Raw genomic sequence first — 18129 nt, 5'->3', positions numbered from 1 at the left:
GTTCTTTTCTTATGAACAAGTTGAACTAATAGGGCAAGCCGCCATGAGATGCCTTGCTCTAGCAAATTCTGGGCCATTTATATCATGGCTGTAAAACATATGAAAATGTTCATGCAAGTTAGCTATTATCCAAAAATATGAAGGATTCGTATTTTGGAAGCGAAATAAGACCTATAATCTTAATGTTGAGAAGACTGTTTAAACAAAATGTGCACCGGAGAAATTGTCAATTAAATGTTCTGCAATGAAGGTAGCATAATTAATAAAAGCTACTACCGTCTTGAGATCTGCATGTGAATAAACAGTCCCAAAGTAATAGCTTGAAAGCATAAACCAGGAAAACAAGAGGCCACTAAGATATCTCCCTTATAGTTTGCTGAATTATGAAAAAATTCTGGTAAACACAATTTTTCCCTCTGCCTTTCTTATTTTCTTTTCTTCCTCTTTGATAGGTCATGTGTCTCTCAGATAATAAATTCAAAAGGTTGCTGTGCATCCAGCTTCTGAGCTGGGAACTGCTAGGAACTCCTATGCTTCCCCTTTGGTGTTCATGTCTGTCCATGTGTGGAAGTACCTGTGCCTCCCTGTAACCTCTGTTCAGCAGCTATTCCCTTGATCCCACCCACAAGGTGGCAAAGCTGAAATCAAGAACCCAGCCAGCCCAGCCTTGCGGTCGCCCAATATTGCATGGGCTCAGTGCTGGTGAGCTGCACTGTTTCGCCTGCAGCCTGCTGCCAGCATGCTAATGAGCCCTGGATTTCAATGTGGACCAGGCCTTTCATCAGCATCATTGGGTAGCCAACTAGCGCACTCCACCAGTCAGCCACTCAACATTAAAATCTTCAATATTTTTGTATCATTCTTGATATTCCTACCCCTGGTCAGGATGAATTGTTTTTCAGACTGCCACCAAAACTGTTAATTATTGCTTTTTCAGGCCTCACAAGGAAGCCTTGGCCATCCTTTACACCTGTTTCCCCCCTCCCCAATCGCTTTTGGCTCTTCCATTTCTTCTTATCACCTACCTGATTGCCAGGACCAATCCTGCAGATCCCCAGGTGCCATCTTCTCCCAGCGATCTTTTGCTCCGACATACCTCCAGGTAGTGCATCTGGATGGGCTTGGGTGGGTTCTGATGGAGGATATGGTAATGATGCCAGACTTTCCGGATGTGCTGCCAACTTCAGGGGTCATGCACACTATACCCACCTCCCATTTAAAAATAGTGTCTTTGTATCATTAATTGAAATATCTCATTAATTCCCTCACTCTGATGTGCTGCAGGTGCTAGGAGAGGTGACAGTGAGTGCAGAAGCAGCAGAGATGGTCAAGAATGAAGTCTTGCTAGTGAAAGATAAGGCCCAGAAAATTGTGGATGAAATAGAATTGGAAAAAAATATTGCAGAGGGCACACTGATAGCCGCAAAGCCAGCACTGGAAGCTGCAGAGGCTGCTCTGAATGTGAGTATCTTGACTAGAATCATTGAATTATCGAGTCATCGAGTTATACAGCACCGAAACCAGCCCTTTGGCCCAACATGTCTGCGCCGGCCATCAAGCCTATTTATTCGAATCCCATTTTCCAGCACTTGGCCCGTAGCCTTGTATGCTTTGGCGTTTCAAGTGCTGATCCAGATACTTCTCAAATGTTGTGAGGGTTCCTGCCTCTACCACCTCTTCAGGCAGTGCGTTCCAGACTCCAACCACCCGCTGAGTGAAAAAAGTTTTTCTCAAATCCCCTCTAAATCTCCTGCCCCTTACCTTAAATTTATGTCCCCTAGTTATTGACCGCTCTGCTAAGGGAAGAAGTTTCTTCCTATCTAACCTATCAATGTCCCTCATATATTTGTATACCTCAATCATGTCTCCCCTCAGCCTTCTCTGTTCTAAAGTAAACAACCCTAGCCTATCCAGTCTCTCTTCATAGCTGAAATGCTCCAACCCAGGCAGCATCCTGGTGAATCTCCTCTGCATCCTCTCCAGTGCAGTAACATCTAATTGATACAGGATGGATTTCAGGAACCATCTTATAGAATCATCGAATCAAAGAATAGTTACAGCACAGAAGGAGGCCATTCAGCCCATTGTGTCCATGCTGGCTTTCTGCAAGAGCAACTCAGCTAGTCGCACTACTCTGCCTTTTCCCTGTAGCCCTGCAAATCTTTTCTATTCAGATAATTATCCAATTCCTTTTAGAAAGCCAAGATTGAATTTTCTTACACCACATTCTCAGGTAGTGCATTCCAGCTCCTAACCACTCGCTGCATAAAAACATTTTTCCTCATGTCACTTTTGGTCCTTTCGTCATTCACCTTAAGTTGGTGTTCTCTGGTTTGCAACACTTCCACCAATGGGAACAGTTTCTCTTGATATACTCTGTTCAGACCCCTCATGAATTGAACACCTCTATCAAATCTCCTCTCAACTTCTCCTTTCTAAGGTGAATAGCCCCAGTTTCTCCAATCTATCCATGTAACTGAAGTCCCTCATCCTTGGAAGCATTCCTGTAAATTTTTTCTGAACTTTCTCCAATGCCTTTGCATCCTTCTTAAAGTGTGGTGCCCAGAATTGGACACAATATCTCAGTTGAGACTGAACGAGTGCTTTACAAAGGTTCACCATAACCCTTGCTTTTGTACTCCATTTACAAATGTCAGCATCCCATATGCCTTATTAACCACTTTCTCAACCTTCCCTGCCAACTTCAACAATTTGTGCACATATATCCCCATGTTCCTTCCAATTTTAGAATTGTATCCTTTATTTTATATTGCATCTCCTTGTTCTTCCAACCAAGATGTATCACTTCACGCTTCTCTGCCAAATATAGTTCCAAGTCAGAATAATGTGTGGCTTGGAGGTGGTAAAGGTTGTGGGTTTGGAAGGTGCTGTCAAAGGATGCTTGGTGAGTTGCTGCAGTGCATCTTTTGTATGGTACACACTGCTGCCACTGCGCACTGGTGTTGGAGGGAGTGACTATTTAAGCTAGTGATGGGATGCCAATCAAGCGACTGCTTTGTCCTGAATGGTTCGAGCTTTTTGAGTGTTGTTGGAGCTGCACTCATTCAGGCATCCTGAACTATATAAAATTTCATTTGCCATGTGTCCACCCAATCCACCAGCCTGTCTATGCCCTCTTGAAGTCTATTATTTTCCTCCCTCCAGTACACAATACTTCTAAGTTTTGTGCCCTGCACACCCAAGTCAAGGTTATTAATATGGATCAAGAAAAGCAGTGGTCCTGGATACTGATCCTGGGTAACCCCACTATATACCTTCCTCCAGTCTGAAAAACAATCATTCACCACTACACTCTGTTTCCTGTCACTCAGCCAACATTGTATCTGTGCTGCACTGTCCCCTTTATTCCATGGGCTTTAACTCTGTTATGTAGAAGCCTGTTATGTAGAACTTTATCAAGTGCCTTTTGGAAGCCATGTAGACCTATCAACAGCATTACCCTCATCAATGGTTTCAATTGCCTCATCAAAAAACATTAAAGGGAGACAGCAGCATAGAGGTAATGTTGCTGGACTAGTAATCTAGAGGCCCAGGCTAATGCCCTGGGGATACAGGAAAAATTTGGAATTGAAAGCTAGTCTCAGTAATGGTGCCATGAAACTATCATCAAATGTCCTAAAAATCCATCTGGGTCACTCATGCCCTTTACAGAAGGAAACCTGCTGTCCTTACCTGATCTGGCAACATGTGACTCCAGACACACAGCAATGTGGTTGACTCTTAACTGCCCTCTGAAATGGCCTAGCAAGCCATTCAGTTGTCAAGGGCAATTAAGGATGGGCAACAAACGCTGGCCTTGCCAGTGACATCCACATCCTGAGAAAGAATGTAAAACAAATCAAGTGAGGTGAGAGCATCTACTCTTGACACCAAGGTAGCATTTGACTGAGTGTGGATCAAGGAGCCCTAGCAAAATTGAAGTCAATGGGAATTGGGGTAAAACTCTCCAATTGTTGGGGTCATACCTAGCACAGAAGAAGATTGTTGCGTTTGTTGAAGGCCAATCATCACAGCCCAGGACGCCGCTCAGGGTCATGTCCTCAGCCCAACCAACTTCAGGTGCTTAATCAATGACCTTCCCTCCATTATAAGGTCAGAAGAGGGGATGTTTGCTGATGATTGCACAGCGTTCAGGAACATTGTCAGCTCTTCAGATACTGAAGCAGTCCGTGCCCGCATGCAGCAAGACCTGGACAACTTAGGCTGTTAAGTGGCAAGTAATATTCATGCTGCAAAGGTGCCAGGCAATGACCATCTCCTACAAGAGAGAATATAACCATCACCCATTGCCATTCAATGGCATTACCATCACTAAATCCCATACCATCAACATCGGGGGATTTACCGTTGACCAGAAATTTAATTGGATCAACCGTATAAATTCTGTGGCTACAAGGGAGGTCAGAGGCTCAGAATTCTGTAGCAAGTTGCTAACCTACCAGCTCCCCAAAGCCTGTCCATCATCTCGTAGGCACAAGTCAGGAGTGTGATGGAATACTCTCCACTTGCCTGGATGGGTGCAGCTCCAACAACACACAAAACATTCGACACTATCCAAGACAAAGCAGCCTGTTCAATTAGCATTCTATCCACCAGCCGATACATTCACTCCCTTCAACACCAGCGCATCATCTACTGCAGCAAGTCTCAAACCTCCTTTCTAGTCCAATATGTGAACTGCCCAACAGTGGAAGATTCACCATTAGATCTAGTAATGGGGAATGAACTAAAGCAGATAAGAGAAGTAAAAGTCGGGGATCATCTAGGCAATAGCGACCATAATATAATATGCTTTAAGATGATGATAGAGAAGGATATATGCATGTTGCAAACCAGGTTAATAGACTGGATAAAAGCTGATTTGAGAGGCTGAGACTAGCACTTGGGAAAATAAAATGGACAACAATATTGGCAACCAATGATGTAGAACAACAGTGGGAAACTTTTAAAATGGTGTTCAACAGAGTGCAAGAAAAAATATATTCCGCTAAAAGAAAACAAATCAAACACTCATGAGACTCCATGAATGAAGGCATCATGGAACAATTGAGGGTTAGGAAAGAGGCATACATTAAGTGCATAGACAGCAGAGGAGTGCATGGTAAGAGAAAATATGGAGATTAGGAGAGAAGTCAAAACATTAGGAAGGCAAAGAGGAACATAAAGAAAATTAGTAAAATATATTACAAGCACATTAATAAAAAAGGAAGGCTGTGATAGGAATAGGGCTATTAAGGGATAGACAGGACAATACCACAGATAACAATGGCAGAAATATTAAATAATTATTTCGCTTTGGTATTTACCAGGGAGATAGAACAGGTAGACATGACATTGAATGTTGAGATGAGCAATGAGATAAGTGCATTTAAAATGAAAAAGAATATATTGAATAAACTAATCAAACTTGGAGGATAAAACCCTGGTCCAGATGGATTGCATCCACGTAATTTTAAAAGAATCTAGGGAAGAGATAGCAGAGGCAGAACTACACATATTTAGCAACTTGTTAGAAAAAGTGTAATGCAAAAAGACTGGCAAATAGTTAATGTAATTCCTATAGTTAGGAAGGGGGACAGAACATGCCCAGGGAATTATAGACCAGTAGCTAACATCGGTGTTCGAAAAAATAATGGAATCCCTACTGAAGGAAAGAATAGAAGAATTTCTAGAAATGAAAAACATAACAATGAATAGTTAGCAAAAGGAAAAATCTTGATTGATCATCCTTATTGAATTTTTTGAGGAAATAGCAGAGTGCAGACAATAGTAATACAGTAGATGTAATTTATCTGGATTTTCAAAAGGCCTTTGATAAGGTGCCCAATAATTGATTAATGAATAAGGTTAGAGAATGTGGAGTCAGTGGCAGAATAAATTGCTAGCTGGCTTCAAGACAGAAAGCAGAGAATGGGAGTAAAGGGTAGTTTTTCAGAGTGACAGAAGGTTGGAAATGGCATTCCACAAGGATCAATGCTCGGACCACTGCTGTTCACAATTCATATTAAGGATTCGGACTTTGGAATCAAAAGCACAATTCCAATTTTGCGGATGACACCGAATTGCAGGGGATAGTCAATGCTGAGTAGGACTGCAACAAATTACAAGAAGATATTAATAAACTTGCAGAATGGGCAAATAATTGACAAATTAATTCAACACACATAAATGTGAGGTAGTACAGTTTGGTAGGAAGAATTGGGAGGTCACTTATAACTTGGAAGGTGCAAGTCTAGGTGGGATAGAGGAACAAAGGGGTCTCAGAGTACAAATTCACCAAGCACTAAAAGTTGTGCCACTGGTTAGCAAGGTGATAAAAATGTAATAAAAACTGAAAATGCTGTATACACTCAGCAGGTCAGGCAGCATCTGTGGAAAGAGGAGCAGAGTTAATGTTTCAGGTCTGTGACCTTTCATCAGAACTGGCAAAGGTTAGAAATGTATTAGGTTTTAAGTAAGTGAGCAGGGATAGGTGGTGACTCAAATCCTCTTGCAAAAAAAGCCAACATACCATTTGCCTTCCTGATTGCTTGCTAATGTTTCCTCATGTTGGGAAGTGCATACCTTGAGGCCATCAATATAAAATAGTCATCTAGAAATCCAGTAGGGAATTCAGAAGACACTTCTTAACCCAAAGACTGGTGAAAATGTGGAGCTCACTATCACAGTGAATGGTTGAAGCAAATAGTTTGGATGCATTTAAGGGGAAGCTAGAAAAGCATATGAGGTAGAAAGGAATAGAGGGTTACAATGATAGGTTTAGATAAGGAAAGAGACTTGAATGGAGCATAAATGCCGGCATGGACTGGTTGGGCCGAATGGCCTGTTTCTGTGCTGTATATCCGATGTAATCCCATTACATCACTTTCAAAACATGCAACCTCTGCACCTGGAAGGACAAGGGCAACACCACCTGCAAGTTCTTATTAAAGCCACACACCATCCTGACTTGGAACTATTTCGCCGTGCCTTTACTGTTGCTGGGTCAAAATCCTGAAACTCTCTTCCAAACAGCACTGTGGGTGTACCTAAATCACCTGGACTGCAGTGGCTCACCACCACCTGCTCAACAGCAAATAGGGATGGGCAACAAATACTGCCCTTGCCAGCAATACCCGCATTCCATGAACGAATTTTAAAAAAAGGCTAAACATGATTTGTCTTTAACAAATTTGTGCTGGCTTTTCTTAATTAATCCCCATTTGTCCAAGTGACTGATAATTTTGTCCCAGATTACCATTTCTAAAGGCTTTCCCACCACCAGGGCGGCACAGTGGCGCAGTGGTAGGACGGCGCAGTGGTAGGGCGGCACATTGGCGCAGTGGTTAGTACCACAGCCTCACAGCTCCAGCGACCCGGGTTCAATTCTGGGTACTGCTTGTGTGGAGTTTGCAAGTTCTCCCTGTGTCTGCGTGGGTTTCCTCCGGGTACTCTGGTTTCCTCCCACATGCCAAGGAATTGCAGGTTGATAGGTAAATTGGCCATTATAAATTGCCCCTAGTATAGGTAGGTGGTAGGGAAATATAGGGACAGGTGGGGATGTGGTAGGAATATGGAATTAGTGTAGGATTAGTATAAATGGGTGGTTGATGGTCGGCACAGACTCGGTGGGCCGAAGGGCCTGTTTCAGTGCTGTATCACTAAAACTAAAACTAAAACAAACTAACTGACCTGTAGTTGCTGGGCTTATCCTTACATCCTTTTTTGAACAAAGGTGTAACATTTGCAATTCTCCAGTCCTCTGTCACCACTCCTGTATCGAAGGAGGAATGGAAGATTATGGCTAGGCCTCTGCAATTTCCTCACTTATTTCCCTCAGTCTCCTCAGATGCATCAGACCTGGTCCTGGTGACTTATCAATTTAAATACAGCCAGCCTTTCTAATTCCTCCTCTTCATCGTGTTTTAGCTGATCCAGTGCCTCAACTACCTGCTCTTTCACTATGATTTAGGCAGCATCTTCTTCCTTGGAGAAGACAGATGCAAAGTACTCATTTATACCTCAGCCATGCCCTCTGCCTCCTTCCGTAAATCCCCTTTTTAGTCCCTAATCGGGTCTAAGCCTCATATTGCTACTGTTTTACTATTCATAAGCCTACAGAAGACTTTTGGTTTCTTTTTATGTTAGCTGCTAGTCTCTTCTCATACTTTCTCTTTGATACTCTTATTTCTTTTATCACTTCCCATCTGATTTTTTTCATATTCAGCCTGGTTCTCATTTGTATTATCAACCAGGCATCTGTTATACACATCGTCTTCTGCTTCATCTTACTTGTTAACTCTTATATCATTCAGGTAGCACTGGCTTTGTTTGTCCTATATTTCCTCCTCATGGGAATGTATTTCAATTGGCTATCCTGCAATTAATTATTTTTTTACTCTGAATAACTGCTTGTCCTTTTCCCTAGCTACCCTAAGCCTATGATACACTGATCCTTCTCCTTAAATCTTTCCCAACCTGACACTTGATCCACCTGACTGATCTTATTCTCCAGAACCAGATCCAGCAATGCCTTCTTTTTCATTGGGTGGGAAATATATTAATCTCAAATATTATCCTGAATATGCTTCAGAAACTGTTCCCCTTTATACTATTACTATCTCAGTCTATATTACGATAATTAACATTCCCCATCACAACGACTCTATATTTTTTGCAGTTGTCTGTAATTTCGCTGAAAATCTGTTCCTCTATATGTTTCCCACTAATTGTTGGCTTACAGAGTATACCTATAAGTGTAATGGGACCTCTGTTGTTTATTAACTCTAAGCAAATAGATTCTGTCCTTGACCCCTCTGGGACATCTCTCTCCAGCTCTGTAATTTCCTTAATCAATATTGCCACCACTCCTCCTTTCTTTCCTTACCTATATTTTCTGAATACCTTGTATCCAGGAATATTTAGAACCTAGTCCAGCCTTTTTTTGAGCCAGGTATCTGTTATCGCATCATATTCCCACTTGGCTATCTGTGCCTACACTCACCATCCTTGGCCAGGATTTTACTCTGCTCCTGATGCGGGCTCCATGGTGGGGGTGGGGGGATGGAAAATCATTCTGGCAATAGCCTGCCATGGAGTCCAACACCTGGAATGCTGGGCCCCATCTTCCTGGTGGCGGCACAGCTCCATGGCAGTTCCCCACCGCTGGGCAACGGAACCCAGATTACCTTATTTAAATGAATGAAATGAAATGATCTTCTGAGCGGTGGCTGGCACTCACACACCTTCACTTTCCTGTCTAGGAAAAGCAGGCACCACTGTTGTGGGGAAGGGGGAACTTATGATTTTTACTGCGGGGATGGGGGGAAAGCGGGGTCAGATTTACATCACTAGTGTAGCGGATGGTGGGAAGGAGTGACCTCTGCACTTTGTTCATTTTGTCGGTGGGAAGGTCAAGTGTTGAAGGTAAGTGTTTTGGGGGAAGAGGGCAAATATTGAATTTAATAGTTATTGGGGAATGGGAAAGGGATGATAGAATTTTAATTGTTACATTGGGGAGATTTACTTAAAAATGTAAATGAGCCGGCAGGGCTGGCTGCCCTTTAAAAATGGCACCAACGCCTGCTCACAGGCAGCTGATGCCATTGACGGCATTGAAGAGCCATCCCCCTCCACATGATTGGGGGTGGGGTTGGGGGGAGGGCAGACTGGCGTATTCAAATGAACCGCCTTGCGCAACATTGTGGTAGCATGACGCGTGCCATTTTTTCCACCCGCCGCCACACCGTGCGGCGGAAATATTATATCCAGCCCTTTGTGGTCACATACATGCACTGCAAACCTAATTTAGACCTTTATTGCATTCCCTCTTACTCTGACCTATCCGAATATCTTGCCATTTCTTACTTAAGTGCTGTCTCTCCCAATTCTTTGTGCACCTTGCTTTTCCTCTCTAATGCTACATCCTGGTTCCATACCCCTGCCAACTTAGTTTAAATCCTCCCCAGTAGCACAGCAAACCACCCATAAGGACATTGGTCCTGGCTCTGTTCAGGTGCAACCTGTCTGGCCTATACAGGTCCCATCTCTCCCAGAAACGGTCCCAATCTCCCAGGAATCTAAAGCCCTCCCTCCTGCACCATCTGAGCAGCCACGTATTCATTTGCTCTATCCTCCTACACTCACTAGCACGTGGTGCCGGGAGTAATCCGGAGATTAATACCTTTGAGGTCCTGCTTGCTGGTTTCTTTTCTAGCCCCCAGAATCTGCCTGCAGGACCTCATCCCTCTTTCTACCCAATATGCACCACAACTGCTAGTTGTTCCCTCTCTCCTCTCAGAGTGCTCTGGAGCCGCTCAGTGACATCTTTGACATCTTTGGTACCATAGGGGCAACATACCATCCTTGATTCACAAATGCGGCCAAAGAAACGCCAGTCTGTTCCCTTAAGTACAGAATCCCCTTTCATTATCACTTTTCCAATCTTCCTACTGCCCCACTGTGCAGCTGAGCTACCTGTGATGCTGTGGACTTGGCTCTAGCTGCACTCCCAGAGGAACCAACCTTGTCAACAGTATTCAGAACTGAATACCAGTTAGAGAGTGATATGCAGTCTGGGGATTCCTGTACTACCTGCCTGGTTCTCCTTGACTGCCTAGCAGTCACTCACTCCTTCTCTGCCTGCACTCCTTAAGCTGCAGGGTGACCACATCCAGAAATGCGCTATCCACGTAGCTGTAAGGCTCACAGATACACCACAATGATGCCAGCTGCTGCTCCAGCTCTGAAACCCAGAGCTCAAGTTCTTTCAGCTGATAATACCTCCTGCTCCTGTGGTTGTCCACGGCATGAGAAGTTTCCTGGAGTTCCCACATGGGACAGGATGTGCATCAATTTTAAAAGCATTTTTTAATGAATAAAACAAATTGAACTCCATTGTGTTGCTAAGCATTCATCAGTAGCCAATTATCGATGTCCACTACATTATATCCATCTGAAGCTAATGTGGGACTATTTGCCCTTGATGCTCCCATGTTGTCACACCATTTCAAAAGAAAACCTACCCATAACTGGAAGTATTTTAAAATATAAATAATAAATATATGTCCCAGAATAAAAATTAAATGAAAAATTAACATGATAAATTATAAAATCTAATAGAAAAATAGAAAAGTAATATTTAACTGTCATTATTGTGTCAAATATAGAAATTATCATTTTAAATATGATCAGGAATCTGAAGTTACTAAGTAATGTTAAAGTTAACATTTTTTAAAATTAATTGCAAATGTAAGATGTTTCTTTACAAATTGTAAATGTAAACTTTATGACCCCAAAAAATTGCAGATCTTCTGTTAATGTCCCATCATAATTTCAGTGGGAGTGCAATCTAATGCAAAATGATAGAACTTACTTCTCTGCTATATTTGAGAGTGTCCAATGTGCTTTGTAAAGATCAGAACCTCTGCCAGTCCTTTCAAAACAAATGGCATCAGCAGCACAGAGCCAGAGGCAGAAACTCACTATACTGACAATTGTGATGCTAGAAGCTGAGATGCTAAGTGAGGTCAGGGAAAAAGTGAAGAAAGAGGACATTCAAAAATAAATTTCTTGATCCATCCTCTCAGCAAGGGACTAAGGCATAAACAGCTGAGGACAGGGAAAGAACTAGTCAATACTTCCACCCTACCACTCACAGACACCTGCCTAATTTTCTGGGCATATGTGGCAGCCTGGCAATGCACACATAGTAGCACTTAGGCAATTCCCATGAAAATTAGATGCCTTCTCATTGGGCTGAATTTTAACTTTACAGACTTACTTGCAGCAGGGAGGCCGGTCGCAGGTCAAGAGCCTATTTATTCTGTCAGTGCGCTTTGCCATGGCTCTTTAACTCAATCATAACGTCAGAAGTGGGGATGTTCGCTGATGATTGCACGATGTTCAGCACCATTCGCGACTCCTCAGATACTGAAGCAGTCCGTGTAGAAATGCAGTAAGACCTGGACAATATCCAGGCTTGGGCTGATAAGTGGCAAGTAACATTCGCGCCACACAAGTGCCAGGCAATGACCATTTCCAACAAGAGAGAATCTGACCATCTCCCCTTGATATTCAACAACATTACCATCACTGAATCCCCCACTATCAACATCCTAGGGGTCACCATTGACCAGAAACTGAACTGGAGTAGCCATATAAATACCGTGGCTACAAGAGCAGGTCAGAGGCTAGGAATCCTGAGGCGAGTAACTCACCTCCTGACTCCCCAAAGCCTGTCAACCATCTACAAGGCAAAAGTCAGGAGTGTGATGGAATACTCTCCACTTACCTGGATGGGTGATATGTAATGTAATTTTACAAATTTTATGAGTAAAGTATATTTTTTGAAATAAAAATATTTGTCATGGATGGTTGGATGAGACCATCCTCTCAAGGGAAGTAGGATGGATGGAAATGGCTGAAGAAATGAATAGCAGGATAGTAGTACCTTGAACCTGGATGTAGTGCCGCAAGATGTTCAAGGACCTCAGAGGGGCAGGAAAGGTGAATGGCAGAACACTTTCAGGTGCCAAAACCCACACTCTGATTTTCCCAGCATTCTTTGGCACTACCCTCCTCAGATCAACACACCTTGCATGTCCACTGTTTCCCCTCTCCAGTCACCTCCTCACATCCCCGTCCAATAGCTCGAACTCACACTCATCTTTCGCCATCTCACATCCATGCCCCACAGTCACCCTTCATAAATGTTGTCCTTCTCTCCTCTCCACACAATCGATTTCTCACACTCGCAACTCTCATCTTTTGCTCCTTGCAGGAGGAGAGCGCAGAACTCCAGGGAGAGAAATGAGGGGAGTGCAAGGGGCCCTCCATTGATAGTCACCTGACGGCCCCTGACAATGCATGCCCACTTGGTCCATTGGGAAGGAGATCTTGTTCCAGGAGGCTGCAGACGACAGCAACAACTTATCATGATAGCCTGCGCCGCCTGAGGCACTGGTGCACACACATGTCGAGAGAGCTGATCTGCCTGTAGACCTTCTCTGTGTCCATACCCTCTTTCCTGTGGTGTGGCATGTGGCGGAAGAGAAGGCATCTGGAGCTGCTGCTGTTGATTTTGTTCCTGCTCCTCCCAGTGGTGATGCTGTTGCCGGGGCTACTCTTCTTTTTCCTCATCATAAGTCCAAGGTAGAGAGGCATAAGCTGCTCCCATGCCACAATGAAGGTTTGCAGCATGGACATGCAGATCAAGTTGAGTGAAGTCCAAGACAGGTGAACAGACTTCCAAGCAGTTGGAAATCACCTACCAAGCAACGAGAGCACACTCTTTGAAGAACTGCGAGTGCCAGATTCTCACCTAGGCACAGCTACAGCTATTCAGTTTTACTGTTTGAAAGCTTCCCAGCTTGATAGTTTCACTAAAGAAGCAATCTTCACCAAGCTGTTGTCTGGTTGACCCTCACAAGTTCCAAACAGCTCAGAAAACCCATGTGCTGGCTGTTTTAGCCAGAATGCTGTGTTAAATTCTCAGTTAATTGCCTCTTTAAACATTTAATTACTTAGCCAACAGTTCCATTGGGGTGCTCCACTCACCTGTACCCACCCCCCCCCCCCCCCCCCCCACCCCACCGACCCGGGTTAAACCACTTTTCAGGGCTTTAACCTCGTGCCTGCACCTGAACCCACCTTCCCTTCGCAGTTAAAATTCTGCCCATTTACTCAGATAATCTGATGGAGGGCAGTGGCGGGTAGGATGCTAGTGTTACTGCACAGATTGCATTCCAAGGATTTTACAAAATTAATTATTACTGATTAAGTGAAATTTTAAAGTGATTTACTTCAAATGATTAAATGAATAAATATTTATGAATTGCAGACTTAAATTTATGACTAATTTCAATTTTAGTCCTACTTTAACCATCTGCTGCTGAAATCTGTATTGATTCCTTCAACACTTCCAGGCTCAATTATTCTAATGACCGTCCTGCTTTCTTCTCATCCTGGATAAACTTAAGCTGATCCAAAACACTGCTGCATGTTTTCTATCCCACACTGAGTCCTGCTCACCTATTTCTCTTGACCTTGCTGATCGACATTGGCTCCAAGTTCTCTGTTTAGAATTTAAGAATTCAGAATTTAGGCGGCACAGTGGTTAGCACTGCAGCCTCATAGCTCTGGCGACCTGAGTTCAGTTCCGGGTACTGCCTGTGCGGAGTTTGCAAGTTCTCCCTGTGACCATGTGGGCTTTTGCTGGGTGCTCTTGTTTCCTCCCACAGCCAAAGACTTGCAGGTTAATAGGTAAATTGGCCATGGTAAATTGCCCTTAGTGTAGGTAGGTGGTAGGAGAATGGTGGGGATGTGGTATGGGATTAATGTAGGATTAGTATAAATGGGTGGTTGTTGGTTGGCACAGACTCAGTGGGCTGAAGGGCCTGTTTCAGTGCTGTATCTCTAAACTAAACTTAAAAATGCTTACCTTCATGTTTAAATCACTTTGTGGCCTCATCCTCCCTATCTATTTCTGTGACCAGCCCTACAACCTCTCCATTCAGGCATACCTTAAGTCAGCTAGGCCCCATGCTCTGGAATTTCCTCTCTGAGTCCCTCTGCCAGTCCATCTCCCTCTTCCTCCTTAAAACTCACCTCTTTGACCAATCCTTGAGTAACCCTTCCCAATGGGCAGAATTTTAACGAAACCACTTCGCTCGCAGTGGGGGACCAGCAGCAGGTTGTGAAAGCAGTTCTTAGAGGAGGGGGCTTTGCTGTGGCTGTTTAACTAAGCTCAGGTCCCTGATGCTTTACTCAAGTTCATGCTGCAGGCTGTGATGGCCCTAAGAGAAGTATTGTTTCCTATGTATGGGAGGAAGTGGCTAGCCTCTCAAACCAAGCAGGAGTGACTAACAAAATGAGCAGGAGGAGTGTGGACACTCACAGCTGGATTCAATGCTGAAAGAAGTTTAATGACCTCATGAGGACAGGAAAGATGAGTGGCATCCTACTTTCAGGTACCAAGCCCCACATTCTGAATTCCCCAGCATTCTCCTTCACAGCACTCCTCAGATCAACATGTTGCAGCTCCACTCATTCCTCTCACTTGCAGCACCTGCTCACACCTCCATCTGAACAGCTAACACTGGCATGCCCCCTTCATTTTATTAACATTTCACACCCATCCCTCACACTGACCCTCCACAAATGATGTCATTCCATCCTCTCCGCACAATTCATTTCGCACATTCATAATTTTTTGCTTTCACTCTTTGCAGGAGAAGGGAGCACACAACTCCAAGGAGAGACAGAGAACCAGAGATGGCCCTCCCGTGATAGCCACTCTGACTGTTGTGGAGGAGGAAGCCATGAAGATCGGTATGGTAGCGGAGAGCACGGCCATTGGCGAAGGATGGAAAAATGGGGTCCTCCCTGATACCTGATAGCTGAATTAGATATCACACTATCTCATGTCATTTAAGAATCACCTATGTTGTATTGCTGTCACCATTAACTGAAATATAAACATCTGCACTTTGATGGCTTTGAACCCTTTCCCAGGCCAGTTCGATTTCATCTCCCACAGATCCTGCAAGGAGCTGGAACAGGAGGAAACCAAGTTATCTGAGTGGGAATCTGAGTGCAATAACTACTGGTCTTGCCAGCAAAGCCTACATCCCACGAATGAATAAAAATAAAGTCTCAGGGTTCATCCAGGAAGAAGACAATTCTGGAGCAGCAACAGAAAATGTGCAAGGTTCTGTCAGCATTTCCATAGGTACTACGCAGCCTTGGAGAGAGATTGGAGGAGTGCCATGATGTCACAGACCATTGCACCTCCATGGAAAGAATGGCCACCTGCACAAAGAAGCAGACATGCCAGGCAACTGAGTGCATGCTTGACCTCACAAACCACCTACACAGTCAGTCTGCTACTTTGAATAGGATGGAGAAAAGTCTTGCCTTGGCCATTCAGAACATCACTGAAGTTCCGCAGTGTTCTTCCGCTCCTGGCAGGTTGAGGTGTGGGTGGGCCGTGGGAAGGAAGATGAAAAAAGGGTACAAGAAAGTAGGAACTTTACTCAAGGTGCTCCTATTTTCCAACCCTTGTGGTCTTCACCCCAATCACTCAGAGCTCCACATGCTGCCTCCTGTCCGGATGACCGAGTTTGCCCCTGTCAGGGTGGGGCAGTCTTTGATGGGGCCCAAATGCCAGAAAATGGTACCATGGGCATCTCAGCTGTCACAGCAGGGCAATAAGAAGCCTTCCTTTAGCTCTGCTGAAGCCACAGGGATAGCACTTTATAAATGTAGTGAGAAGCAGAAGAGTAAGACTCTTTAGTTGCAAAAAAGGATTTCCTTGGGTTTATACACTGTCTCAGTGTATTTGTAAAATGAATCGTAAACTTTATTTCAAGTTTCCATTGTCCAGTTATCTTCATTGTTGTCTCCCACCTTCCAAATGGAAATTAGCCTTGAGGAGAATGGTATGACCAGAGTAGAAGATGAGCAAAGGGTGTGAATGAGATGGAGGGATTATTAACTGTGGGAATGCTTCATGTTCATGGGGCCGGGGCCGTGCCATATGGCTTCTCACACTCTGGTTATCTGAACTATGCTTGCATGAGTTTATCATGGGTTTTTCTGGCAGCTTGGTGAGCAGGTGCAGGAACTCCTCCTCCTCTAAGGATACAGAATGGTCATCACCTTCCTCTTCCTGCAGCTCCAGTTCTCTCTGCAATACAATGATGTGCAAGGCACAGCAGACTACTACCATGCAGGACGCCCATGCTGGTACACACTGAAGGGCACCTCAATATCTATCAGGCACCTGAATTGCATCTTCAATGACAACTCTTGTGTTCATGTGGCTCTCTTTGCACCTTTCATCTACATAAGTGGTAGGTCTCCTCACAGGTCTCATCTACCGCGTCCTTAAAGAATAGCACTTATCTCCCAGGAAATGGGAGATGTAACTGCTTTATTATGAAGGCATCATGGCAGCACAGCCATGCATGAAAACCTTCCGGTGGCCACATACCAGTTAAGCATTGATGGCGTGGAATTCATTTTGTCACACGTATGGAAATGCAGTGATGGAAATACAAAAAAAAATGGAGAGCTATAAAAAAAAATGAAAAAACTGGTACACTTGTCTTCAACAAGAAGGAAGACAAAGTCACATAACATCCACCTTCTCCTGCACTAAAATACACATTCATGCCTGCTGGAACTAAAACTCATTAACCCTGTCTGCATTGAAACATAAACAGCTCATCACACATGGGTTTGAGCTATCCACAAAACTGAGCTAAAACAAAAGCACTCAAAGATGCCCATCTCCAGCCACAATCACTACAATAAAGTGTGAAATACCTCATCTTATCAAATAGACTGCCATCAGAAGCTACTTTATAGCCCTTCAGGATCTGAAAACCTAAAGTCACAAGGGTTAGACTAACACTTAATGAGTTTATCTTTAAAGGTAATTTTTTCTGGAGAACAAAAGAGGTGATTAGAATATCACGACATCAACCAGAAATCTCCAGTCACAGAGAGAACAACAAAAGCCATCTTTAATTCCGGCACAAGGCTGAGAAAGAAAGATATCAATTCCAGCTAAAACAGTTGAACCATGCTGAGGTGAGTTTACAACCAACTGCAGCAGAGAAATAAGAGAGTGACTTCTAAACAACTCCTCGCCTGTGAAAATTGAACTAAGAAATACCGGCACCGTCTTCAAACTGAAGTGTTAATTGCCAGAAGACTTCAGCATCCCAGCAAGTGAAAGACAACAAGAAAACAGGCTTGTAACTTTAAAAACTTACCTTTTCAGAGGATCCCACAGGTTTTTCATGAAAACAGCAGACTTTTAAACCTTAAACTCATCGCCTCTTACTCTTTGCCTTCTTTCCATCTTTTCTTGAATGTGCATATGAGAGTGAATATGTGTGTAGGTTGCGTTACGATTATTTTGGGTGATTATTGATCAATAAATATTTAACCTTCTGTTTCAGACCTACAAGAAAACCTGTCACTGTACGTTTATTTGGCAAACAAAGCACGGGGCTGAAACATTAACAAAAACGCGATCTGCAGTCAGTTGGGAGGTGACAAGTGGAAACAAGTCACGCCATTTCCCACCTGCCCATAACACTTTTAATTAACAAATACTGC

General features: G+C 43.7%; 1 protein-coding gene across 1 annotated transcript in view; it reads left to right on the top strand.

The window, feature by feature from the left end:
• LOC137367180 (dynein axonemal heavy chain 8-like) overlaps positions 1–18129 on the top strand; it is a 2531605-nt gene that overhangs the window by 1904908 nt on the left and 608568 nt on the right. Inside the window, exon 140 of the mRNA XM_068028616.1 lies at positions 1285–1461. Coding sequence (XP_067884717.1) covers positions 1285–1461 — 177 coding nt within the window. The remainder of the gene's footprint in view (positions 1–1284; positions 1462–18129) is intronic.

This window comes from Heterodontus francisci, chromosome 3 (assembly GCF_036365525.1).
Source record: "Heterodontus francisci isolate sHetFra1 chromosome 3, sHetFra1.hap1, whole genome shotgun sequence".
NCBI classification, from domain to species: Eukaryota; Metazoa; Chordata; class Chondrichthyes; order Heterodontiformes; family Heterodontidae; genus Heterodontus; species Heterodontus francisci.
This window is presented reverse-complemented; position numbering and strand designations above follow the sequence as displayed.